This window comes from Vulpes vulpes, chromosome 8 (genome assembly GCF_048418805.1).
Source record: "Vulpes vulpes isolate BD-2025 chromosome 8, VulVul3, whole genome shotgun sequence".
Taxonomy (NCBI): domain Eukaryota; kingdom Metazoa; phylum Chordata; class Mammalia; order Carnivora; family Canidae; genus Vulpes; species Vulpes vulpes.
This window is the reverse complement of record NC_132787.1, coordinates 57786976-57814707: the sequence shown is the minus strand read 5'-3', so window position 1 is coordinate 57814707 and position 27732 is coordinate 57786976. Positions and strand designations below refer to the sequence as shown.

Below are 27732 nucleotides of genomic sequence, written 5' to 3'. Positions count from 1 at the left end.
AGGAGGTCACACACCTGTCTGATCTGAGAGGCCCCTGGCCAGAAACTGCTAGTTACCCCCTTGTCCCGCCCCCTATCCATTCGTCCCTCTTTAGTAGCACAATTTAGATTTTCAGCTGGGCACACCATCACTCAACTAAAAGATTCATTCCTAGGCCTTTCTCACAGCCAGGTTTGACCACGTGACTAAGTGTCGGGCACCGAGCTGGAGGAAGGGTTGTGTGGGATTTCTCCAAAGTCTCCCCATTCTGGATCCTTCTGCCTGAAATAGTGGGGAAGGTAGTAGGAGCCGGGCTGCTCCTGGGCCTCTGACTTCATCAGGCAATGATATGCCCCGGGCTGCCTACCTTCAGATATATATAGTTTTTTTTATTTTTTTTTATATATAGTTTTTTTTAATGTGCAAGAAGTTACATACAGTTTTAAGCCACCAATACTTTTTTAAAAAAATATTGTATTTATCTGAGAGAAAAAGAGTGAGCACAAACCAGGAGGAGGAAGGGGGTGGAGCAGGCTCCTTGCAGAGTAGGGAGCCCGATGCCGGGCTCAATCCCAGGAGCCTGGGATCATGACCCAAGCCAAAGGCAGATGCTTAACCAGCTGAGCCACCCGGGTGCCCCAAGCCACTGATACTTAAAAAAAAATTTTTTTTAAACAGCCAAATCTAATGGTACTTGATCTAGTTTCTTCCAAAAACCTTTCTCCCATGGGATAATGTCAGATGCTGCCACCACTTTGGGACAACAGATATTCAGGGGAGATGACAATGACAGTAATACAGTTCTTAACTCTGCTCTTCTTCCACAACCTGTCCGCTGTGCTGGCAGGTGCTCACTCCCTCTTCACCTGGTTCCTGAGAGACCACATTGCTGAGTTTTCTTCCTGCTTCCCTGAGGTCTTTGTCAGTCTCTTTGGTTGGACCCTCGTCCTCTCAACAGCCTTTAAATGCTGGAGTCCCCGAGACTCAGTCCCAGCCCGCACTCTGTCCTATCTGCCCACTAGGTGATCTCACCCAGTCTCACAGTTTTAAATGCCAACGAAATGCCAAACGTATTTCTCCAGTGTGAACTACTCACCAGAGACCTAGACTCGCAAAACAAAGCGCCTTAGCTGATGTCTCCATTTGAAACCTAATGGGCATCTCAAACAACGTGTCCCAAACAAAACTTATTTCCTCCACACACCTGCTATTCTGCTTTCCAATATCATTGGAAATGGTGACACTGTCCATCCAGTAGCGTGAGCCTGAAATCTAGGGGTCATTTGCACATTTCTTATGAGAGACTCTTCTCCCTCACTCAATACATACAGATTCTTCGTGATTGTATTTTCAAAATGTAGCCTGACCTGAACCACTTCTCCCAATCTCTGCTGCCATCATGGTCTTTTGAGACACCATAACCTCTGGCTGAGACCCTGAGTTTCTAAATTGGGTGCATACACCCCAAGGAGTATGCGAGATGACCAATGAGGAGCAAAAAAGTGAGAATCTCCACTTTCATTTGCTACTTACGTCAGTCTAAATTTGTCTGATTTCGTCTATGTTTTAAAATGGGGGACTCCCGGGTGGCTCAGCGGTTGAGTGTCTGCCTTTGGCTCGGGGCGTGATCCCAGGGTCCTGGGATCGAGTCCCACGTCAGGCTTCCTGCATGGAGCCTGCTTCTCCCTCTGCCTGTGTCTCTGCCTCTCTCTCTGTGTGTCTTTCATGAATAAGTAAATAAAATCTTTTTTAAAAAAATAAATAAAATAAAATGGTACAAGTTGGGGGCGCCTGGGTGGTTCAGTTGGTTAAGCGTCCAACTCTTGGTTTCAGCTCAGGTCATGATCTCATGGGTTGTGAGACTGAGCCTGTCAGGCTCTGTACGAGGTGGAAGTCTGCTTGAGGTTCTCCCTCTCCCTCTGCCTCTCCCCCAACTCACTCACATTCTCTCTGTCAAATAAATAAATCTTTAAAAATAAAATAAAATGGTGCAAGCTATAATCATTGCAGTAGAAGCATCTACTGCTTCTCAAAACCCAATCTCCCCATTTTCCTTTGGTAATAGAACTCCTGTGTTTCAAGTAGGCACATGACCAGCCAGCTAAGGGAGACATTTCCCAGTTGCCACCAGTGGCCATGGCCGTGAACTCAGTCATGCCAAGTGGCTGGCACTGAAGAGATGCATGCCACACTGGATGGATTTTTAAAGGGAAGGCCTGTTCTCCCTTTCCACTTGCAAGGCAGGTAGAAATGTGAACCCGCTTGACTCCAGTGATCACAATTCTTAAGCCATAAACATTTTAGTATATGTTTCCAAAAGATAGGGATTATCTGTAAAACGTAAACATGCCATTATCATATCCAAAAAAACTAATTAAGTGCTTAATATAATCAAATAAGGAGTCACCACTTACTCTTTTTTTTTTTTTTAACTTTTTTCTGTTTGAATCAGGATCAAACAAGGTCCGTATACTGCAATTAATTATAGGCTTCTTTTTTTTTTTTAATTATTTATTTATGATAGTCATACAGAGAGAGAGGCAGAGACATAGGCAGAGGGAGAAGCAGGCTCCATGCCCCGGGAGCCTGACGTGGGATTCGATCCCGGGTCTCCAGGATCGCGCCCTGGGCCAAAGGCAGGCGCCAAACCACTGCGCCACCCAGGGATCCCTAATTATAGGCTTCTTAAATCTCTTCACTTTCTAAACTCCCCATCACCTCTTTTTCTTCCCCTTATAATTTATTTATTGAAGAAACCTGATGCCTGCTCCTATAGAACCCCCTACAGTCTGTACTTTCATTCCACATGGTATGGTTTTCACCAGCCAATTCCTACGAATGCGTCAAAATTTATTTCTTAATTTGACTTATTTAAAGATATACAGAATCAGGATGATGTCATGAAAAACAAAAAAAAGGCTCCAGAATTCAAAGACCTACATTTTAATTCTATCTCCATTACATAAGTGAACTTGCGGAAGTCACCCCACCTGATAGAACCTGTTTCCTCACTTTCAAAGGTGAACAATTCCTGTCTGGCCAGTCTGGAATGGTGGTGGTAAGCAGCCAACAAGATGATTATTTGAGAGCGTCTGCCAAAGGGTGGCAGGATGGCAGTGTGAGTTACTACCTTTCACTGATAAAGTATTAAAAGTCTGGAAAAAAAAAATCACTTAAAAAAGTAAGACCCAGTATTTAACTGTTATACCCACATGAATTTGTATCTGTTATGATGTATGCAACGCTACAGAAAAGTATTCAAAAATCATCATGGGATTTAAAAAAGAGATCCTAGATATTAATTGTTTAAAGGAACCATTAAGATCATTAAATTTGGGCCCCAGATGAGGGGGGTGCGGAACATCCTCCAATATTTGCTTAATGGGACCCAGATATATGTCTCTGTCAGCACTACTTCAGGATTTTATTTAAAGATTTTATTTATTTTTTTTGAGAGGGAGAGAGAGCGAGAGCTCACAAATGCAGGAAAAGAGCTTGGGTAGGGGGGCGGGCGGTGCGGGCAGAGGGAGAAGCAGAGTCCTTGCTGAGCAGGGAGCCCAATGATGCAGGCATTGATCCCAGGACCCTGGGATCATGACCTGAGTGGATGGCAGATCTTTAACGGCCTGAGCCACCCAGGCGCCCAGCACTACTCCAGGATTTAAATGACCTAAGAACTATCTAGCAATGTTTCTCAAACTTTCAAAATCTACACTGCAATATGAACTATCAGTTTGGGAGGAAATGTAAAAGAAAGAGGAATCACTATTATTTAATAGCAAAAAGGGTTTGTTTGCAAATTAACAACAGTATATCATATCAATGAGAGGGAAGTAGTCATGACAATCTTTTCTCAAGGTATCTACAGGGAAGAACATCTTATATGGACATTCAATTCTAAGGGTAAAGGTTAAATGAAAACCTATGCAAGGGCAAAATGCTAGAAAATCTCTTAAAATATTCCATATAATTCTATAGAAGATCTTATTCAGAAATTACTTCCTTCCAAGTATTTGACTTTTGGGACACAAGAAGTTTTTCAAGATTTCAACTGGCTTATTCACTCTGTACACAACACATTCTTTCTCTTGTTGGTTATGTGTATCATGCACATGCCAAGCCAATAAAAAGCACACTGCTTTTGGTTTTTTGTTCCCACACTATCTGCTAGCAGGCAAATTGCATTTCCAGAGTAAGCCTTGGAAATTCCACCTATTAAGTGGAATTAATAAAGAAATGTTTCCTCCAAGCATAACGATTATCAATGACTTTGCAGTTGGTTTTCAAATCTTCTGGACAATTGTGTGCCTTACACGAAGGGTGCCACTTTGAGTGGCACCTCTATGAGTTTGGTCTTTTCTCTGCCTTTAGGGACCAAAACCATCGGTTATGAACTGGAACTCATTTTGTCCTTTGTCTAAGTATTTGTTTGTTTTACCCAAGAAGTCACACTGCTTTGTCTGAAAATTATATAACGAACTTAATCCCTCCATGTCATTATCTGAAAATTTTGAGGGTGGCGGGTAGCTCAGTCCATTAAGTGTCTGACTCTTGATCTCAGTTCAGGTCTTGATCTCAGGGTTGTGAGTTCAAGCCCCATGCTGGGCTCCATGCTAGGCATGGAGCATACTCTAAAAAAAAAAAAAAAAAAAAAGAAAAGAAAAAGAAAAAAAAAAAAAAGAAAATTTTCAAAAAGGACGATACATGGGAGATTCAGGGAGAATGGCTCACTAATCAAATATAATTCAAGTTTTTTATATTCACTGTATTGACTAATTGCCTTTTTCTGTTTCAGTTGCTTGTTCAGAAAAAAATGATTCACAGAATCACCCTGTCCCTGCCCAAGGAGATTCACAGTCTGTATTTGCCCTCAAATCCTGTTCACTACTTATAATCATGATATTATTCTGTATTTACTGCTTACTATTTTCATCTCTTTGTGTATATTTTCATGAACCACTTGAAAATTACTGATCCTTTTGTCTGTAAACTGGGAATATAATGTAAAAAAACAATCATAAAAATTGCGGATTACATAGGTACATGATAGTTAAACAAAATAAAAGGACCCCAGCCAAGACAGATTGTCACGCTATTCATGGAATAGCCTAGAGGAATGTACCACATGCACATTCTTGTAGCACACGTGCAACCTTTAAGAACACGGTGATCATTAACATTATGAAGTAGTGTTGTGAGTAATTAAAAGCATAGGCTCTGGAGCCAGATGGCCTGACTTCAAAACCAGGCTCTGCCCCTTACTAACTGTTGACCTGAGGCAATCAAACTAAACTCCCTGTGTCTTGGTTTCTCCTTCATAAAATAAAGATTATGACTAGTACCCAATACATGCAGTTGTGTGAAGCTGTGTGAGGATGGAATTAATTAACAAATGTATTCGGACGATGCTTGACACAGAAAAGGCTAAGAAATGTTAGCTGTATATCTGTAATGCAGTGTCTGTGAAAACCATAACTCTATTTTGCATTTCAGATTTATGAAATGCATGTCAGCCACTACATCTCTGGTTTGAAACTCCCAAACCAGAGTTTCAGGGGCCAGTCCCTGGGCCCCACTTGTATATAGTATCTCTGCATGACACGTTTGGTTATTTACTCACCAGGTGGGACACAAGTTGCTAAAACGAGCGAAGATATCTGTTTGGATAATGGATTGCTAATAATACATTGTATTTTCTGTGAGAGATCATTGTTCTTCTTAATAAGCACTTCAGAGGGATCGGAAGTATTTATACACTGTGCTGGAAAGCAACTCCATGAGTACTTCGTATAGTTTGTATGTCTCTTATAAGATTCTGGGATCTTGCAGTGGACTATAATATCTTCAAGAGTTGACGTGCAATTTAGTGTTGGAATTGGAAGAGGATCTGGGGGAAAAAAAAAGAATGTAATATTCAGTACAGAAAAGAGTAATTTAGACTCATCATATACAAATGTATGAAGAGCTTCCAGTTTCCTTATGAACTTGAAAAGACAAACAGACCACCTCCTTGAGCATCAAAGGGAGAGAATTCTCTTCTTCTGGCTCAGATTTACCTGCTCAAATTCAGAATACATACAGGCACCAAATCCCTTATCCTCAATTCCAAAAACCAAAAGATTTTACACAAGATAACAAGAGTCACTCAGCTGCAAATCCTCATCTGAATTGACATGAGGATTTAATAGTTTGTATTTTTCTCACTTATTTCCTTTTTATTTCTCTTTTATTATTTTTCAAGTAAGCTCCACACCCACTGTGGGGCTTTAATTCATGGCCCTGAGATCAAGAGTCACATGCCCTACTGGCCGAGCTGGCCAGGTGCCCCATATTTTTCTCACTTACTTCAAATATTCATTATCATGTTGTACTAAAAATATTCCTGTGCCTGAGTATGAGGTGGTCCTCAAAACTAAGTGGGGTGCTTCTTAACATACATAGGGGAGTTTATACTACCTCTCTAAAATCTAAAAACGTTTACCTCCAAAAGATATCTGACTAACTGTGCTCGCTTCGGCAGCACGTATACTAAGATATCTGACTTACAGTGTTTGCAAAATGTATGGTGGAGCCGTACTCTGAGCAGGCTCTGCTAATCGGCAGAATAGGGGATGGTACCTGTCACACACCTGTCAGGCTAGAAGCCCCATGCCCAGCCTTTCTCTAGCAAATGCTCCCTACTGGCTACAGCAGCCTGAACCTGCAAGGATGAGTTAAGAACCACAATGCTAGTTTATCCCATTAAACATTTGTTTATTTAATTCACATGCCTTCCTGCATCTCTACTTTGCCCCAAAAACTAACCATGAGAAATTCGAGAAAACAAATACATGGTCTCTCTGGGAAATGGTCATGTGTGGCATTTGCATAAATAAAATTTCAACGCATTGTGAACATCTACTAAAAAAGCAAATTCAAGCAAATTCATGTTTATCAAGATGATGGAATACTTACTATGCTGCTATTTAAAATGATATTTTCTAAGGCAAAGGAATGCTTATGTTCTAATTATTAATCTAAAATAATCTAGGGTGCCTGGGTGACTCATTGGGTTAGGTATCTGCCTTCGGCTCAGGTCACGATCCGGGAGTCCCGGGATGGGGCCCCACATGGGGTTCCCTGCTCATTGGGGAGCCTACCCCTCCCCCCCGCTGCTTCCCCGTTCACTTACTATGCTGCTCTCTCTCTTGCTCTCTCTTCAAATAAACAAATAAAATCTTTAAAAACATAAAACAATAAAATAATCTAATAATCTAGTTGAAAATATTCAACTCCTCTCCCCTCCCCCTCGCCCCCATCTTCTCTAGACTTCTTTCACACTTGGTTAAGTAACACACCCGGTTAGAGACCTAAGTTATCCATAACTTCCCTTTCTGCTTGGGACTTCTTGAGCTGTTAGGTCTACTCTAGCTCATATAACTTGTTACTTGCTGCCTGAAAGTAAGCAATGGAGAATTTCTCCAAGTTAAATTGTAAGCAATAGACCAGCAGTCTTCAAAAGAGTAAGGAGTTGTTCTCGTTGGGTCAAAGTTAGAAAGCCTGAGCCCTCCTCCCTCGGCCTCCTCAGGCTGCCCTGCCAACCACACGCCCATAGCAGCCCCAGAAGCACTTCCTCACAGCCCTGTGTGTCTCGGTGCAGCTGAGAAACTGAAGGGATGGTTCCAGGTTCTGTATTTACTTATGCCTGTCACTGCACCCGAGCTGAACAATTCTCAGAGTCCTGCAACTGAGCTTTCTAGTTCCTTGGAAATGTTCCACAGAAGCATTTCTCAAATATTAATGGGCACGAGAAGCCACCAGGGCTCTGTATTAAAAATACAGATACTGAGAAGGTGCTCCTTGTGTTCAATTAACAGATTCTAGTTAATTGATCTGGTTCAGCCAAGGTCTAGCATTTCATTAAACACTTTCTGAATAAGGACGCCTGGGTGGCTCAGTGGCTGAGCACCTGCCTTAGGCTCAGGTCGTCATCCTGGGTCTGGGGATCAAGTCCCACAGTGGGTTTCCTGCAAGGAGCCCCTATCTCCCTCTGCCTATGTCTCTGCCTCTCTCTCTGTGTCTCTCATGAATAAATAAGATCTTTTAAAACACACACACACACACACACACATACACACACAAAACACTTTCTGAACTAAACAGAGGTGCCTCATGAACCCCCTCAGACTGTGCATCTTTGGAGGGTAAAGACTAGATACTACTCACCTCTTACACATAAGCCCTGACATGACACAAGGCACACCGTTAGCTCCTCAATAAGGAGAACATATGTTGAATAGATGGAGGGATGGATGGATAGATGGATAAATTCAGGGAGACAGTTTCCCAATTATTCTCTCTACTGTATAAAATGTAAATTCTTCAATCAGCTCCTCTCCGAAAAGGAATGGTGTGGTGGCTGAGAGCCTGGATTCAAGAGCCTGACTGCTTGGGTTCACACCAGAGCTTTACCAGGAAGAGCCAGACGCCCTTGGGCAAGTTACTTAACCTGCCCTGTGGTTAGGTTTCCTTTCCTGTACAATTAAGAAACAAATAATGGGGATCCCTGGGTGGCGCAGCGGTTTGGCGCCTGCCTTTGGCCCAGGGCGCGATCCTGGAGACCCGGGATCGAGTCCCATGTCGGGCTTCCGGTGCATGGAGCCTGCTTCTCCCTCTGCCTGCGTCTTTGCCTCTCTCTCTCTGTGTGTGACTATCATAAATAAATTAAAAAAAATTTAAAAAAAGAAACAAATAATGTCTCCCCTTCACAATGGAGATGAGGATGAAATGAGGGGAGATGGGTAGTAAGTGACACATGGATTAACATGCAGTGCCTGGCACAGGCACGTCAGCTGTAACAGAGCACACGGCGAGAAGGCAACCATGAGTGTTGTGATACAACCAGGAGTTGGCAGGTGTGAGCTTTTGCTTTGGCTGGCTGTGTCACTTGGCCCACAGCTCTTGTGGTAGCTGGAACACACTTGAGAAATCAGCCAGCCCAGGCCTCCTGTCCTACAGAGGGAGAAACCCACTGCTAAATCTGTGTCGTTTTCATCTGCAAAATGGAATATAATACTCTAAAATATTGTAAAGGTCTAGTGGCATATGAAAATAATTTGAAAGGGCATAGGGGAAGAGCTAGCATGATTTTCTGTGTTGTTAGAGCTCACTTAACTATACAAGTGCTCTTTCTGGTGGTTTCATTACCACAGTTGCTGGAAGAACTGATTCTGCTCATGGAAAAGCATGCAAACCTTCTTGCAGCATCTGGGGCACAGCTTCTACAACTCTAGTCTTTCTGTCTATAATCCTCACATTCTCTCACTGCCCCTGGGACTTCCACAGCTATCTCTAACAAATAATTATCTCTGTACCTTAAGCAGCATCAAACTGGCAGAAAATGTACTTACTTCATCCTTAAGATAACTTAGCCAATTTATAATTAATGAACTCAGCTCACTACTACTCTTTAAGATTGAGAATTGCTTACACATATCTGATGATATTTGTTTACTTCTATTACCTTTAATAAACAGTTATACCACTTCAGGTCATTTAAGGAAGAACAGTTAATTCCACTTATATGAACATCACTATCTTCAAGGCAACTAATAAGAGAAAGAACTAATAAACGTCGACGGTGGAAATTTGAAGGGGATTTTGAGGGAAGAAGGAAACCAAATACCAAATTACACACAGAAGGAAGTAGATGGCCTGAATTTAGGAGGTGCCAGGAAACCCCCCTGTCTAAAATATCCTTTCTGAAAATCTCCCATTAGGCCTGGTGTCTCCGGAAGATTACCAAGTCACTTAAGTATTAATACACCCTGAAGGAAGTAGGCCTTCCTCATTTAAAAAAAAAAAAGAAAAAAAAAAGTATGACCAATCGTTTGTCATTCAGGTGTGCAATCCTGAGTCACCTTATGTCTTTTTACAACCAAATCTAAATTTGCTTGACTCTTTCTTAGAAGTGTCTTCTCTTTCTTTCTTTTCCCAACATCTACTAGCAACACCTATCTCCCTAGAAGATTGTAGTAGCTTCCAACCTGATTTCCCCTCTCTCTAATCCACCATAAATACCTACTATCTAATTAATCATCTGAAAATAGATTTCATCAGGTCACTTCTCTGTTCCAGGACCGGATACAGTGGCTCCCCACTGTTGGAGGCTAGAATCTCAAGCCAGGACTTGAGGTTCCACGTTTAATGCTGCCCAGATCACTGTCTCCTGATCAAACTCACCTCCCCTGGACTCTGCTGCTCTGCAGGTCTTTGCTAATTAGGGTCTCTAGGGACTACTCAGTTGGTCTGACTCCTGAAATCAAGTACCTTAGTTGAGTTACCATGGAATTTAAAAAATCAAATTGTTTTTAAACATTTCATCAAATTTAAAAAGATAAATGTATTTAAAAGTTTGAACTCAGTTCTACAAACTCTATGCAAGGGCTCTTAAAATGCATTCCATTATTATCTAAATTTGAAATCAATCTTTTGAGTTGCTGGCTCTATATATGGCCAGATCACCAACGTGCATGTTTTAAAAACTCTGCTTCTTCAAAGGCATCCACTGATTCCTTTAATGGCATGCCTGTACACCTTAACACACCTCACTCTTCTAAATGGAGTTGATCATCTTCTGGACAAACCAGCCACCCAGGCTGAGCACCCCCATTTCTGTTGTCTGCACCTCTCACCTTGCAGTCACCTGGTTTGATTGCTTTCATTGCTATAATAAATATTTATAGAATACCTAGTACCTCTTGATGTCCCTTGCTGAGCTCTGGAGCTATAATGATGAACAGAAGAGAAAGTATCTCTTCCTTCCAATGTCTCCAGCAGACCAGGCAGGTGACCTGGTGAATAATAGCTGTTCTACCAGTTTATCACCCCATCCCTTTCCACTGAGATGGCCTCAGACAAGACTTAAGTGCTCAGACATGAACTTTGACATTGGACTTTCTGCCTCTTCTCTGCCCCTGGAGACCATCTTACATACTTTGCTACCAGTTGGACCTTTCTAAAACACCTTTGGCACAGAGAAGGGAAGACTAGAATGATACCTTCTTCTAGGAGAAAACAGTGAACCTGGGACCCCACAGAGGGGGGGAGATGGATACCAGTTCAGCTGTGAATGTTGAGGGGCAGCACAGAAAAGGCAACCAAAGTCAAGAGCAACACTAGGATGCCCAAGAACAGAAAGAAGAGGTCATGGATGCCAGATCTCATACAGCCTTGCAGGCCACTATAGGTCTTAGCTTTAACTCAGAGTGAGCTGGGGCCACTAGAAGATTCTGAGCAGACAAATGACATGCTTTGACTTCTGTTTTAAGATCATGCTGGCTCCTTGTGTTTAAAAATAAACTGTGGTCATAAGATATGTCAGTTAAACCATTATGCTGTATGCCATAAACTTATATAGTGATATATGTCAATTACATCTCAATAAAACAGGGCAAAATTAATTAAATTTAAAAATAACACAAAATGTCTTCTGTAAGTGGACAAGGGTGGAAGCTGAGTGACCAATTAGGGGGCTACTGCACTCCTCCAGATAAGGATGAAGGAGCCCTGGATCAGCACTGGAGGAAGTGGTGAGAGGTGGTTAGGGTCTATGAAACCAATAAAATTTCCTGGTGGAGAAAACATGGTGTTCAAGAGAAAGAGGAAGAGAAACATGGTGTCAAGGATGACATCAAGGTTTTAGCACAAGCAACTGAAAGGAAGGAGCTGCCATTAACCAAGGCAGGGGAAAAATTTGGGAAAGAACAGGCTTTAAGGGAAAGTTGATGAGCTCACTTTTGGCCATGTGATTGGAGAGGCCAATTAGATAAATATCCAAGTGGAGATAGAAACTAAGTAGTCAGAAACACGTAAGGAGCTCAGTGGGGCTCTAGGCAAGAGCTCTCCCATCTGTGCATTATCAGCATCAAAATGATATTTAAAGCCCTGACACTGGATGAGCTCACTCACCTGGGGGTGAATGCAAGCAGAGAAGGGTGGCTTAAGTCTTAGAGTCTCCAGTGTGAAGAGGTTGGCAGGATGAGGGAACCGGCAAGGAAGTAAGTAGTAACAGTTAGTGAGTTAAAAGAAAACCAGAATAGCGTGGTGTCCTGGATGCTGAGAGAAGGCCGTGTTTCAAAGACGACGGAGTGGTCAGCTATGTCAGATGCTGCTGAGTGGGCAAGAAAGATGTGGGTAGAGCATGAATGAATCACTGGCTTCATGAATGAGGAGATCAAGAGTTTTTGGTACAGTAATGGAATAAAAGCCTGTTTGGAGTGGATTAAAAGTGAGTAGGAGAGAAGCAGTTATAAAGCAACCCTTCAAGGAGATTTTCTATAAACTCAACATGGCAAGTGGGTAACAGCTGGAAAAGAAGAGCAGGGCATTCTGGTAGGGACAGGCTGGCAGTTCATGGAGGACACTGCTACAGGAACAGTGCAAGTGAATGACTAGGGTGATGTCCCCAAGAGCCATGACAGGAGACAGGGCTCAGGGCACAGCTGAGGGCTTGGCCTGTGAGCATGGTACACAGTCTTAAGGGCAGGCAGGGAGGCAGGAAGGCAGAGGGTGGGCAGCCTGTGGAAATTCTCCCCTGAGGGCCTCTCTCTCTCAGTGAACAAGAAGCAAAGCCTTCAGTCGAGGAGTGGATCTGGAGAAGGGGGTGTTCAAGGCTTGAGGAGAGGAAATATCATTGCTAGGATGCTGGGGGACATGTTGGATTTGATTGAGGCAAGTAACCAGAAACTCAAGTGTGGGGCTCTGCGGGGTGATGAGTTTCTCCACAGCCACAGTGTGTGAGACTAGAATAGACAGCACACTGGGCTGGACCCGGTGGGACAGGCCATCGGAGTGTGACCCACAGAAAAGGAATGAGGAAACTAAGCAGGTCTTGCAATGAGTAGGTCCCCTGAGTGAGCACACTCGGGCTGCCTAAGGAGGACAGGGGGCTATGTGAGGCGAAGGACTGGCAGAGCCAGCGAAGCAGGGGAAGAGAGCTTCAGAAAGGACTGGGACACCTGGCATGATACAGTGGAGGGCTTAGAATGAGTGGTAATGACAACTTCTAGGTTCTATCCATGGTGGGGGGAGGCGGGAGGGGGGATGGAGGACACGACCATCACAGGAGAGGGATCAGGGACTCAAAAGCCAGGACAGTAGAATTTAATATTTAAATATCATAATCACTAAGAATTATGACAGTAGGAACATCAGAAACTGCAAAAGTGAGCCAGGCAACCGAATGATTCAGAAATGTTGGGATGTACCCATGAGCCTATAAATGACAACAACAAGAAGAATGATCTGGAAACATCCATGAGTAGCATGGAGGAACGTGGACGCTATCTCCAATTCCCATATAAAGTGACATAGGAGAAAAAACAAATCCACTCCCTGGGGTGTGATGCAGGTGGAAGCAGGAACTCTAATTTCTAGAGCATCACCTCTCCATGGAGCTCAACGAGTTCTGAGTTCATGGCTACCACTACATCCCTTTCCGGAATATTCCTAGTAAGATAAGTGTTGCTGCTGGCAGCAGCTCTGCCCAGCTGGGGCTGCTCCCTCTACCTTAGTCACATCCTCTCCCACTCGGAGGATGACCAGGGGAATGACACTGGGGATGACACAATGACACTTCTCTGTGTGCCAAACAGAGAAGAACACCCTGACAGCCTACGAGATCAAATTTTCTCATTTCTCATAAACCATTAAGTAGTGTTAGTCTCTTTAAAGAGTTGGAAAGGCATCGTCATAAACAAATAAATTTATGGAATACTCACCAAGTACAAGCAGAGTGAACTTCATGTCATCTGCAGTGCCTAAAAACTCGACTTCATACTCATCTTCATCTGATGACGTTAGATTGAAGATGGTAAGGTCACCTGACATGGTGTTCAGGTGAACTCTACCTACAAAAGGTGGGAAAGCTCTGCTGCCATGGTATTCTTCCCATTCAATGACTTTATCCATATTTTTTTTCCACAGGATCTCTGGGAAATATATAGAGCTTGATGCATAGAAAGTTACGTTCCCATTCACAGCTCCAAACACTGGCCCGGGATTAGAGCTGATGGAGTCTAGGAGGGAAAAAGAAATTGGTTAGGGAAAACAACACAACTTTATTGAAGACAGAAACCTATCCTCCAAGATGTTCTTTGTGTGTGGGGGGGGTAAATTTATCAGTAAAAATGACTCATCACCTATACTTTTGGCTGCCAAGAGAAAACACAGCAAGTAGGATATGTGTGACCACTGGGGAGTATACTTTCTCATGGAGGCACTGGGGTCCACATAAGCAAGACATCGATTCAGCTTTGATGGAGCACCGAGTCCCTGCTAGGTACTGAGGGCAGCACTGCCAACATGACAGCCAACCAGACAGGTGTCACTCCAGGCCCTCAAGAGGTCCTGCTGAGTGGGGAAGACAAAGCAGGCCTGGGAAGCCACCCCATCCAGTGCATTCCCCAGGAAGTCATGCTGACACTCCCAAGGAGGCATCCATCCCCAAAGGGCAGGAGGGGCCAGCTGAGGGCTGTGGGGTGGGGTGGAGGGGAGGTAATTGTAGTGATAGAGGAAGCAGCGCTTCCAAAAAAAGCCAAGAAGAAGCTGGTGTGTTTGTGGAAATAAAAGCAGCTCCCAATGGCTAGACAACAGAGCAAGTGGGTCACAGGTAGGGGATGAGCCTGGAGGGGGCAGGCGGGGCCAGGTCACAGTGTATGCAAGTGGGGGTGTGGGGGTGTCAGGTAAGACATTGCTGAAGGTTTGGAATGGATCCTAATGACAAGGGAAAGCCACAAGGCTGGCATGATGTAATTTAAGTTTCGGCAGGGCTGGCAGTGGTTGCTGGGGACAGGCATGCGGGCAGGGAAACCAGAATCGAAGTCAGTGCCAGAGCAACGAGAGGGTGGCAGACTGGAGGGGCCAGGGCAGGGTGTGGGTGGACAGGGTTCACAGGAGGGCAGACTCTAGAGCAGCTTGGGAGGGAAAGCCAGGGGGTTTAGTGACTGTGGGGAGGGGTGAGGAGGAGGAGGAGGAGGAGGTAACGTGCTGGTCAGGCATCTTTCTTGGCTGACTCAGGGACTATTAGATCAGAAACAAGAACTGGGGAGCAAGCCAGGGGGGCAAGATACAGACTAAGGGTACGAGACTAGGTTTGGTGGCATGGGGAGTGTGGGGGAGCTGGCTCCAATTGTCCCTCATGAGCCAACTGTTGGTGTCTCTGCCTCATTCAGCCAAGCCTGGCTGATAGCCTGAAATCCACATGGTGGGAGTATTTACAGCAAAGGAACTAATGCTTCAAGCTCAGACTCCTCCCCACTCTGCACCAATCTACTTGTTAAATATTTCCTACCACCACTAGATTGGGATATTCTCAAAACCCCAGAATGGGTTTAAATACATCTGGTTCCAGACTTGACTTTCTTGCTACAAGAGAAGAGCAGCCGTTAAGGGAAAGACATTAAAGATAAATTAAAACTTGATTGACATTTTTGCCTAGTAGCAATCAGGGTAATTGAAAGAGCATGGGGAAAAAAATTAAGACTATTAAATAGACCAATTGTAGGCCACAGTGTTCAGTAATTTCAAACAAGAAGTAAACGTCTCCTATTTGTCTGTTGCGAGGATTTTTAGAATCCATCTCCACCAATGAAGGGAGTCTGCCCGCAGTAATACACCAGCAGCCCTCATTGCTTTTTAATGCTCAGCACACACATCGCAGTAGTGGCACCAACTGCACAGGTGAGCAAAACAGGCTTCGAAGTCACTTGGCAAGGTGATGGCAGCAGAGGGACCAGAACACAGATTTCCTGACTCTCCGTTCAGCCCCGCTTTCACAGCAGCTCTGTCCCATTACTCATTCTGGAAATACTCACTGGGTAGCTCTACTATGTGGCAGCTTCCCCCATCCCAGAAGAGACAGATGCAGTCCCTGCCCTCTCTCAGAGCTTACGGTTTGGTAGGGACGTCTGACTTGATCCAAATAATTAGACAAACACTGTGGTCAGCGCCAGCAAGTAGAAGCATGGGGTGTCAGTAAAAGCATCCACTGGGGGAGCCCATGAGGGGTGAGGGAAGGGTTGGGAAGGATGAGGAGCAGTGAGCCCCACCAAGTGGACAGGGGCAGCTCCTTGCTTAGGGACAACAGCTCCTGAGGCAGGAAGGCAATGCCACAAGACAAGAGGTGCCAGCGGGCAACATACAAGGGCAGGGGCCAGGTCTTGCAAGGCCTCAGACAAAATTTTGCCCTTTATGTTGAGAAGAGAATGCTACCAAAGAGTTTTAGACAGGATGGTGACAAAATAAGATGAATTCTTTCTTTTAAAAATGTGTTTAAAAACAAAATATACATAGACACATAGATATAATTTTATACAGATGCAGAATGGTAATATATGCATTTAGCACAGTCTTCTCTGGCCTGTGCGCGTGTGTGTGCACACCTTACCCCCAAACCCTATAAGCATCCTCAGTCTGGTAATCTACATTAACGATTCAGAATATACACTTTGCTTTTTTCCTCCCTGCTCATATCATCAACTAGAGACAAAGATGTATCATGTATAATGCACATATGTACATACACATACATATATATATACATTCATACATATATACCTCCTTACATATAATATGGAACTTGTCATGGTTTAACAAAATGGTCTTATACATACTTCTCTGCACCTTTGCCTTTCCCATCAAGAATACCTCTTTTTTTTTTTTTTAAAGATTTATTTATTTATTTATCATAGACAGACAGAGAGAGAGAGAGAGGCAGAGACAAAGGAGGAGGGAGAAGCAGGCTCCATGCCGGGAGCCTGACATGGGACTCGATCCCGGGACTCCAGGATCGCGCCCTGGGCCAAAGGCAGACGCTAAACCGCTGAGCCACCCAGGGATCCCCCTCAAGAATACCTCTTAAGGGAGGCTTGGGTGGCTCAGCGGTTGAGCGTCTGCTTTTGGCTCAGGGTGTGATCCCAGATTCCCGGATCGAGTCCCACATCAGGCTCCCTGCAAGAAGCCTGCTTCTCCCTCTGCCTATGTCTCTGCCTCTCTTTCTGTGTCTCTCATGAATAAATAAATAAAATCTTAAAGAAAAAAAGAATACCTCATAAAAGTCACACCAAATCCACTGGCATGGCAAGACTTTATTCTTTTTAATGGCTACATATTATTCCAGGGTACAAATGAACCATAATTAATTAGCCATCCACTACTGCTGAACACCCCTTTGGTCCCTAGTTTCTCGTTTTGCAAAAACTGTTATAACTACTTCTGTGTATAGGTTCTTGTGCATTTTTGGTTTCAGATCTGTGGGACAATGTCCCAGGAGTGGTGCTGAATTAAAGGGCAAATAGATCCTTTATTTTATTTTATTTTATTTTTTTAGATCCTTTATTTTAATAGAAGCTGCCACACTGCTTGCATTTGCAATTTATACTTCCATCCTAACTTAACACCTGAGTTACCTTTCCCTTACACTCTGCAAGCATCCAGTGATTTTGTTTTCACATTCAATTATCAGACATAAAGTGACATCTCATTGTTGTCTGAATTTACACTTCCCTGACCTCTAGAAATTTAAGCATCTTCTCTGCTTGTTGGTAATCTGGATTTCCTTTTTTGAGAGTTGTCCTTTTGTATCCTTTGCCTTTTTTTCCCATCGGGTTGCTTATCTTTTTCTCATTAAAGTTTATGAGATCCTTGTATATTATAGAAGTTTCTGTTATCTGGATTATGATTTTTCCTCAAGGTGGGTGGTGGTGGTGTTCCCTAAGACAGGGACATGGAGAAGGGCCAGGCTGGGGCTAGAAGATCATATTTTTCAATTTTGGAGACTGTGAGTGGCACAGGCCTGGGGCTCACAGGAGAGGATACAGATTTGGGGATCATCACATTCATAGTGGCTACTATCATTCCCTTCCCACAGTAAAGTCTTTTCCATTGCACTTCTAAGACTAACTGCAAAGTAAGTTACTGATAAAATAATTGCCAGTGAATAAGAAGAATAGGGAAGAAGGAGGAGTAAGTTGTTTCTCAAAGGTCACACACCATGAATGAATGAATGAATGAATGAATGAATGAATGAACGAACGAATGAATTTGCACACAAACAGCAGCAAAGGAAAGGAATCAACAATGAGCCTGTTGCTTTGCTGATAACGGAGTGGACAGAAGAGGATGCCAACTTCCCATGCCAGGAAGACAGAATGGTAAGTGCCCAGACTCTCTGGCAGATGGGCCTGTGGAACTCTCAAAACCCTCCTACACTAGGCTCCCTCAGCTGTAACTGTAAATCATAACACCCACCACAAACGATTGTTTTGAGGTTTGAATAAGATTGAGGGTCTTTACACAGTGGTTGAAATGAAGTTGGCTTTCAATAGGGCTTTCCCTCTTTTTCTTTGAGGAAGTCAGGCCACATCAAAGCCTGCCTTGTACGGGATTCTGGCTGTGTGACAACTGAGCATGGTGTGAGCTTTCACCATTCAAAAACAGGTACAGGGAGAGAAAAAAAGGTAATAGCAGTTGCCTAAACAGACATTCCATGCTACTCAGCATTTTGTTTTGTTTTGAAGAATATTGAGTGATCCTTTAAAGATATGAGGGTACCGAACACCAATAGAGGGATCATATATCTAAAAAGAACTCCACCTCCAAATATTTTGTTGCAGCCTCCTTACAAAACATCATCACCACACCCAATTTTGATAACTCTTCTTATGTGGTTGAAGTCAGAACCAGAACCCAAAGATTTTGCAGTGAAGTGTCCTGATTTTTTATTTAGAAAATATGGTCACCATAACTACTGAGTTAAAGAGGAGGGATTCCCCACTCCCAGCCACAAATTCCTCTGCGTGTTTTCCCTTGGGCCTTGGGATTGAGACTGGCTGATATTCTTAGTAATGGAACACCTGTATAGTACTTACTATCTGTGAGGCACTGTTGGAAGAGTTCTATAAATATGTACCCAGTGAATCCTCTTAAAAGCCACATAAAGTAGATGTGACTTTTGAACCTCTTTTGCAGATGGGGAAACTGAGGCACACAATGATTAAGTGACTTGCTCAGGAAGTGGTAAAACTGGATTTGCACCTAGACAGCCTGACTCCGAAATGCTTGTAAACACTGTTTCTTATTTGGCCTGCTCTGTGGCATAAGGCTATCAAAAATGTGACATGATACAGGATTTCTACGAATGCAGTCTCTAGAATGTATTGGGACTGCTCTTCTGTGAGACTCAAGAGCGTCTTGGACACCTGCAGGTGAGGCACCAAGCTTGGCAGTCCCCAAATCACTGAATGTCAGGGCCTGAGGAGTCCTGAGAGAATGAGAGTCTGTGGCCCCCGTGGTCCCCCGGCTTCATATACATGAGGAAATTGAAGTTTATTTAGAATGAGCAAGACAGTGATAAACCCAAATCCCCAAGAGTGGCAACCTGAGTTTTGTGATGGGGGTGTTGCAGCTTGCAAGTGACTTCAGGTATGACGAAGGGACATGGGACAGGGCTTCATAATTGGAGACCACGAGAAACTAAGTTGAAGGGAAGGCCTAACAGTGTACACTCCTCACAGGTAATGGCAGGTACTATGAGAGATGTGACATAGGGACAAGAGGGACTTGAACACTCAGTGAGGAGTGGTGAAGATATTCAATGGGCACTGAAAAGTTAAGTGGCCTGGGACATCTCCCCACCCCCATGCAGGTGAACTGGTACCCTTCCCCTGGTGCCTGCCATCAGCACCAGAGCCAGACTGGAGGATCTGCAGGATCCCCTTCCCATCTCTACCCCACCACTATTCTTTTTAAGAAGCTCCCTTCTGCCTCCTGTTCCCCCTCAGGCTTCACTAGGCTTCCTCTACTTCTGCACCCGGTAAGCTGGTAAGCTCGTACCCCTACAGGATGTCAGCTCCTGATCAATGATCAAAGGTCATGCCCCTAGCTGGGCTGGAGGAGATGCCATTTGTTTACTGGTGCCATTTGTTAGAAGTGAACATGTGATTTTAGAGTATTTTTCTCTCGCTAAAATATCTTTTAAGGATCGCCTGCTGATATTAACAGTTAAGATAAAAATTCATTTCATGAAAAAAAATCCCCTACAAGTTTCAGTACCCGAATATATAAATCTTGGTATTTCCTCCTTCCCCACATTCAACATGATAACGTTATTTCAGTTAGAGATGCATTCAAGCGTGAAGACAGCAGGGTCTGGGGGCATTCTGAGCCCAAGTGAGCAGATGAGTCTCTTCTCTGGGCAGGGGTGGGTTGTGACCACAGCCTTTCTCCTCAGCATTATGGCACACTCTCAGCTGACATCTACCTGAAGTATGAAAGTGGTGGCACTTTGGGAGACAAAGTCTCCCTCTACACACATATAAACATGTTTATAATACAGAGGAGTGGCCACTCTCCTAAAAAGTCTGATATCAAATCATCTGTCAGGGCTAGAGATACTCTCAAATTGGTCAGATCCCATGCCCCAGTTTTGGGGCTCTTCTGGTATGTAGATTATAAAGAAGAAATGGTATCTTTTTACTCAAGGAAGTACAATGCTAGCTCTTTCTTCATAAACCCACTCCAAATGAGCTTTGGGGAAAAAAAAAAAAAAGTGAGGGTGTGAGCTTGAGGATAGAGTTAAGAACATTCCAAAGCATGGGAGCCACCAGGTTACAGATGAGGAAACCAGGGCTCAGAGAGGTTCAGAAGCTGACTGTGGTCACTCAGCAGGTCAGGACGGAGCTGGTATCCGGACACAGGCAGCCGGCTCCAGAGCCTGCACTGTGAGCCACCAAGTGAGATGCTTCTTTTGTCGATTCCACCCTTGTCCAGACTTAGGCAAGGATCCATGCTGTCAGGACTGCTAAAGACACGAATCTACTGCTCTCAGCTACACCACCATTGCTTCCCTGTCTCCTTGATTTCAGCCTGAAATGGCAGCCACCTGAATCTCAGCAGGTGCTAAGCCCCCTGGCCCCCCTGGTCCCAGAAACTGCCTCGCGTGTGCTCTAAGTCGTCAAGCTACTCCTTGCCTCCTGGACTGAGCTCATCTGGAATGGAGACGTTGGAACCAACTAAATCAATTTCCTTTTGAGCTTTTCTATCTTCCGTCATGCTGAAGTATTCCCCATTTTTACTCCCTGTGCTTACAGTCCTTTTCCTTTCCCTCTCAATCTGCACAGCGGGCCGCAGCCACGTACCACCACCAGCCACGCTTGACTCACGAGCGCCTGCAATGTGGTCTGTTCAAATTGATATGGGTTGTGAGTATAAATACCCACCAGGCGCTGGAGATTTAATATGAAAAAAGGGAATGTGAAATCCCTCATTAATTTTTTCTATATCAACTACATGCTGAAAATGAAAATATTGTGGCTATATTAGGTTAAATAAAATAGATTATCAAAATCAATTTTGTCAATTTCATGTTATATTTCTAATTGTTAGCACTATGCCAGCCTATCCTTTCAAGATACCCACCTACCATCCTGCTCAAAAGGCACATTTGTGAACTCATTAGGCTCAAAAGCCACATGTTCTTGTTGGAGGATATATCTGAGAGGAATAAAGTCTTTACTAGAGCTATTTAAGACTCTGAGTCTTTTCAAATCTGTTCTCGGAAGCCTGATTCAAGGTATTTCTATACACAATTGATCATTCCATGAAGAATTTCTTTATAATTCCTTCTATTTCCAGGTTATTCGGTTCATGGTGTTGAGAAACTAATTTATGATGACACAGCCTTATTAGTTTCTGATTAATCTGCATTTCTTATTTTCTGGATGTGTATATAAAATGGCATTTTTTCCCCTAGTTTTTAACTGTTACAGGGGAAAAATGTTCAAGAAACTACACGGCAGTGAGCTTGGTGGAAATTCAGACACTAATCACAACAGACATTTTAGGGAACATTATGAAAAGGAAGTGAAATCCACTAGGACCCAAAATGGGTCTTGAGAACAAGCCTACCAAAATAATTTGGTTCCCTCAGATCTATACATGGTCAAGGTCACAAAAGATAGACCTATGAACTAGGGGTTCCCAGTTGGAGGCAGAGAGCAGACATGAACTTATCTCAGGGATTCTGGGCAAGAGTTCTCCTTACTTCCACTGGTTTTCATTGGAGCCCCAGAGTCCTTAGGCTAAGAGCTCACCAGACAGCCAGCAGCAGCTAAGAAGGAAAAGAAAGACCAAAGGGCACACAGGCAAGAAGCTTTTTAAAAAGAAAAAGAAAAAGAAAGTAAAAAGGTCAAAAGAGAAGATTTTGTGCCTATAAAGTAACTGGGAGACATTGTCTTTTGATGCTGGTGGATGGGCGATGGGAAACTTATCTCCAAGGAACTGCTAAGATGGTTTCTAGCACTTTTCTGGGGACACTCTCAGTATCTTAGCTCTTTGACCCCAACTATTCTGAACAAATAGAAAAGGTAGTATCCTGGTTTCACTTTCAGTTCTGAGACAGGTTTGATTTGTGACTACAGAGTCTAAGAGGCTGTATCCCCATGTAAAAGCTTCAAAAAGCCTTCTGCACTCAATAAGAAATGTGAAAGGAAATCAAAAGAGAAAATTCCTGCAAGCAAACACTCCTGCCTCACATATGCAAGCAGACTTTCTTTCCGTTGTTGTTGTTGTTGTTGTTGTTTTAAGATTTTATTTATTTATTCATGAGAGACACAGAGAGAGGCAGAGACACAGGCAGAGGGAGAAACAGGCTCCATGCGGCGGAGCCCAGGACCCCGGGATCATGACCTGAGCTCAACCACTGAACCACCCAGGTGCCCCCCTAAACCCTGGTATTTTAAAAAAAGACATTCTTGTGACAATTGGGGAAATCCATGCAAGGGTAGAACTTAGGTGATATGATGAGATTGCTGTTAATTTTCATAAATATTAGTCATGTTATTGGGATTATGTAAAAATACTAGAGAGTGAAATATGGGTATATAAAGTATAACTATAACAAAACATTCCTAAATATATAAATAAATCCCCATCCTGAATTCTACAGCCCAAAGAAGATTTCCCCAACCTCCTGTAGATGATAATATTGAAAACAATCAAAAAAAAAACAAAAACAATTTTATGTGATTGGGAACTATGCTGTCCTATATAATTTCACATGTCTTAGCAAAATTACTCCAGACAATGCATACATGTCACATACAAGAGATCACCTATGGGGGTGTCTGGCTGGCTCAGTCAGAAGAGTGACATGATCTCAGGGTTGTGAGCTTGAGCCCTATGTTGAGTGTAGAGATTACTATTAAAAAAAAAAAAAGTTAAAAAAAAAAAAAAAGTAAACTTAAAAAGAGAGAGAAGAAGAGAGATCACCTATGGCTCTTCAACTCTTCATAAAGTTTGCTTATCTAATCCTGGGTTGGATGGATTTTGAGTCAGATGGATGTGACCTCTGTCACGCTTTCATTTCTTTCCTGTATGAACTTGGACAAGGTACTTACCCTACCTAACCTTTGCTCTCCTCTTTAATAGTTTCTATGTAGGGACAACTGGGTGGCTCAGTGGTTAAGAGTCTGCCTTCAGCCCAGGGCGTGATCCTGGAGTCCTGGGATCGGGTCCCAGGATGGGGTCCCACATTGGGCTCCCTGCATGGAGCCTGCTTCTCTCTCTGCCTATGTCTCTGCCTTTCTCTCTCTCTGTGTCTCTCATGAATAAATAAATAAAATCTTTTAAAAACATAGTCTCTACAAAAAAAAAAAACAACAAACTGGTGTGACAATTAAATGAAAACAAAAATACTAAGCATGGAACCTGGAATGGAGCATATACTCAATTCATGACAGCGATTATAATAATGGATCTAGTTTTCTCACAGGACTACAGAACACTATTCTGACTTAGATTACCTACTTCCTAAATAAGAACATAGACTCTTTGAGTCTTGGTTGTAGCAAAAAACATGAACAAATCTCACATAATAATGTGAGATAACCTAGTAACTTAAAATGGAGAAAAGCTGGACAAACACCGTATCACCTAATGTCCAGATTTAACACTCTGTCTTGTTAACAACAACAAAAACAAAACCAATAAGACAAATCAATGAAAGGAACTTTTTAAGGAGTTTATGGCTTTGCCTCTGCATACAAGGAAAGAAAATCTAGCTGGGGAGATAGCTGACAAGATAAAGGAACTATAAAAAGCAGTAGCAGAATAAGATAGGCTCTGCTAAACAGAGTGAACACAACAGGTCTCACTCAGCTTTGCCATCTGCCTGGCACTGCTTTGCTCTGTCCACGTGGTGTCCTGATGATGCACAGCAGGCTGGCTCTACCTTCCAAACATACCCACTACCTCTCATTCTGTCCCGCTCTCTTTTGTAGTCATTTCTTACCTGCGTTGTTCCTACGGCCTCCCCACTTGGTCTCCCTGCTCCTCCTTTACCCTCTCTACAGACTGTTCTCCACGAAGCTGCCAGAATAATTCATTTACACGCTCCAGTCATTGTAATTTCACTCCTGTTCAAAATCCTCCAAAATGTCCCATTTGGCTAGGAGTAAAAAAGTCGCAGTCTTTAAAAGGGCCCACCAAACTTTATCTCTAGGACCTAGCCCTGTGTTTACAACTTCATTTCCTACTACTTTCTGGTACCATGGTCTCCTTGAAGTTCTTTAAATGCCCAAAGCCTGTCTCAGGGTTTTTGCTGCTAGCTTCTCTGCCAGGAGTACTACGGCCCCAGACAGTTGCCTGGTCCAGGAGACCCTCTCCTGACTACACGGTATAGGACACTAACCACTAGAGAGTAGGGTGGCATAATGAAATATCATGGAGTAGTACGTAGCTATAAAAAAAAGGAATGAGGATGATCTCTGAACTGATATGGAATGGTTATCCAGACATATGGTTAAGACACAAAAACAAGGTTCAAAAGAGTACATAGAGTATGTTACTATTGTTGCATATCTGTTTGTATCTACAAAAAGAAACAAGAAACAAATAGTACCTGTTAGGACAGAGGGAGAGGGTAGGAATAGGATTTCTCTGAGTATATCTTTTTATGTGGTTTGATTGGAATCATATTAATATTTTACATATTTAAAAATTAAATCAAGGGAAGAAACCCTAAAATTGAATAGAAACAAATTAATGTCACTATGTTTTTAATTGACAGCCTAACCATCCAGAAGGAAAAAAAAATAATCCGAGTAACTTTAAAAGACAGTGTTCTGTACATATTCAGTGGGATATATGGAAGAATAAAAAGAACTGTGAAGAAACTTTGAACTTTACATGGTAAATTTTGTGCTTGGTAGTGGTCCTGGTACAGCAATTATGAAACTATTTTGTGTTTTAATGTATATTAGGAAAATACACTGATTCTACAAGGAACAGAGTTCTCACTGTGGCAAAGGGAGATAGAAACAGGGAATGAAGGAAGAGAAAGATGAAGCACATGTTTAGATTAGTTTTAGCGTAACGGGGTAGACTTGTGACTTCGTGAAAACTCTCTCTTAGCTATAAGAACTGATAGCCTAGAAACCATGACTCCTGTAGCTCTGAGCACTAGCACCCAGATACTGATTTCTAAAGCCCATCTCCCACTAAAAGGAACAAGGGAATCTAATGATTACAGGCTGAGACAGAAAAGGTACAAAATAAGTCCAGAACGTCTTTCTGTGCCAAAGAGTAGGACATTCTCAAATAGATGGAGACAAGGCAAAGAACACTGAAGCACAGAGGGGTCCCCATTTGCCCAAGTCTGGATCACCCACCACACATTAAAATAGATGACAAAAATATCATCTTCAGAAATATCATAGCTCCATACTTATATTTAAAAAAAAATTAAAAGGGGATGCAAAAGCTCTCCATTACTGAAGAATGTCCATATTGTAGAAAGAAAACTAGGGATAGGAAATTGCCAAATACAAATATTTTATTTTATTTAAATTTCACTTATTTATTCATGAAAGACACACAGAGAGAGGCAGAGACATAGGCAGAGGGAGAAGCAGGCTCCCTGCAGTGAGCCCATTGTGGGACTAAATCCCAGGACCCTGGGAGCATGACCTGAGCTGAAGACAGATGCTTACCTGCTGAGCCACCCAGGTGCCCGCCATCTACAAATATTTTAATGGACTTGGGTAAGAATCACCAGTAGATGCTAAAACACCAGGTGAGAGATTGTCACGGCACAGGAGAGTCACACAATCTCAAAGTGTCACTTGATAAGCCACATATAATTTATAAAGGGGAACAGGTGCCTGTGTGATAAAGAAATCTGGTGGGTCACCTTCACCAAAGAACCAAAGTTAAGGTCTCCAATAATGGGACAAATGGACTGCATCTACTCTCCAATGGGATGCACAGAGAAGGACAAGACACACTTATGGAACAGTCCTGAAAGTTTTAACCAGAATGTAATCAGAAGGAAACAGATCATCCAAATTGAGGGACATTCTATAAAACTGATTTAGACCTTTGAAAAATAGTGATACCATAAGTACCAAAAAAAAAAAAAAAAAAAAAGAGTTGGCAAGTTTTAGACTAAAGGGGATTAAAGAGGCAGTACTACCAAATATAGTGTGTGATCCTGGATCAGCCTATAGACTATCACAAAACAGTATTGTATCAATGGTGCGTTTCCTGATTGTGATCATGGTTCCATGGCTTACTGGAGACATATTGTTCTTCGAAGACATATGCTGAAATATTTAAGGGTGAGGTGTCATAAGATCTGCAACTCTCAAATGTTTAGACAAAAAAATTAAGTGTGTATAGACAGAGAGAAGTAAACCAAATGTGTCAAAAATGTTAGTAACTGGGGATTCCAGGAGAAAAGTTAGTGTTTGTCACACTATTTTTTGCAACTGTTCTAAAGATTTCCAACATTCCAAAGTTTTAAAGAATTAAAAGGAAATACGAATTGTGCCCACTCCCCTTTCCTCCAAATTACTAATCTCTGTATTAGTAAATGTTTACCACCACCCAACATGTACATATTTACTCATTTATTCAGTTACTGATTCTCTCCCCCACTACTGTGTAAACTTCACAAAAGCAGGGAAGTCTGTTCCTTGTTGCAGCCCAGGTCTCACGTCCAGTGCCCAACACACAGTTGACACTCAGTAAGAGCGTGTTCGTAACTGATGTTCACATTCTAGGAAGTACACACTATTATTACCCTTCCTCACCAGTGAGTGGTACTCTCTGTCTTCCAAGACAAGCCAGGCTCACAGAACTTTCCACCGGCATAGGAAAGCCTCAGAGCTCTTTGGGTCCTGTGATGGCATCCGTGCCTCCAATTACTCTCAGCTGCAACCTTTCCTCTGTACTGCTGCCAGATTATTCCTCCTCAATGCACGGTTCTGATTCTGTGAGGCCCAGAAAGAATTCTCTGCCTGCAGAAAATAATCCACACTCCCAATGGGGCTTGGATCAGGGCTCTGCGGTGGGGCCTCCAGCTCCTATGGGCACATTTATGCTCCAGTGACATTGGAGACCCTGGGACTGGGACCCTTCACTGCCCAGGTTCACCTTGTACATGCTGCTTCCCTGTCTTTTCCACCTCTGGGAATCTTTTCCCCACATCATGGCACGCCCACACCGCCACCCATCCTCAGAGGCCAGGTTCAAATATCCTTCCTTCCATGGAATCTTTACTTGACTTCACAAAGACCTTGGTCCCCGCCCCGTGCACGACCATCGCATTTTATGCTCAGCGTGACTTCCATTTACTTCTGTGCCTTATACTCTAGGCACTTGTGCCATCCCTGAACCCCAACCCGCTAAGGCTGTCCTCCGCAGACGCGGGTCCAC

At 43.1% G+C, this 27732-nt stretch overlaps 1 protein-coding gene across 1 annotated transcript in view; it reads right to left on the bottom strand.

Moving 5' to 3' along the window:
• Positions 1 to 27732, bottom strand: part of CD58 (CD58 molecule) — a 41947-nt gene that overhangs the window by 12361 nt on the left and 1854 nt on the right. Inside the window, exons 2-3 of the mRNA XM_025994633.2 lie at positions 13740 to 14036; positions 5600 to 5866 (exon numbers count right to left, since the gene is read on the bottom strand). Of these exons, the coding sequence (XP_025850418.1) occupies positions 5600 to 5866; positions 13740 to 14036 (564 nt within the window). The remainder of the gene's footprint in view (positions 1 to 5599; positions 5867 to 13739; positions 14037 to 27732) is intronic.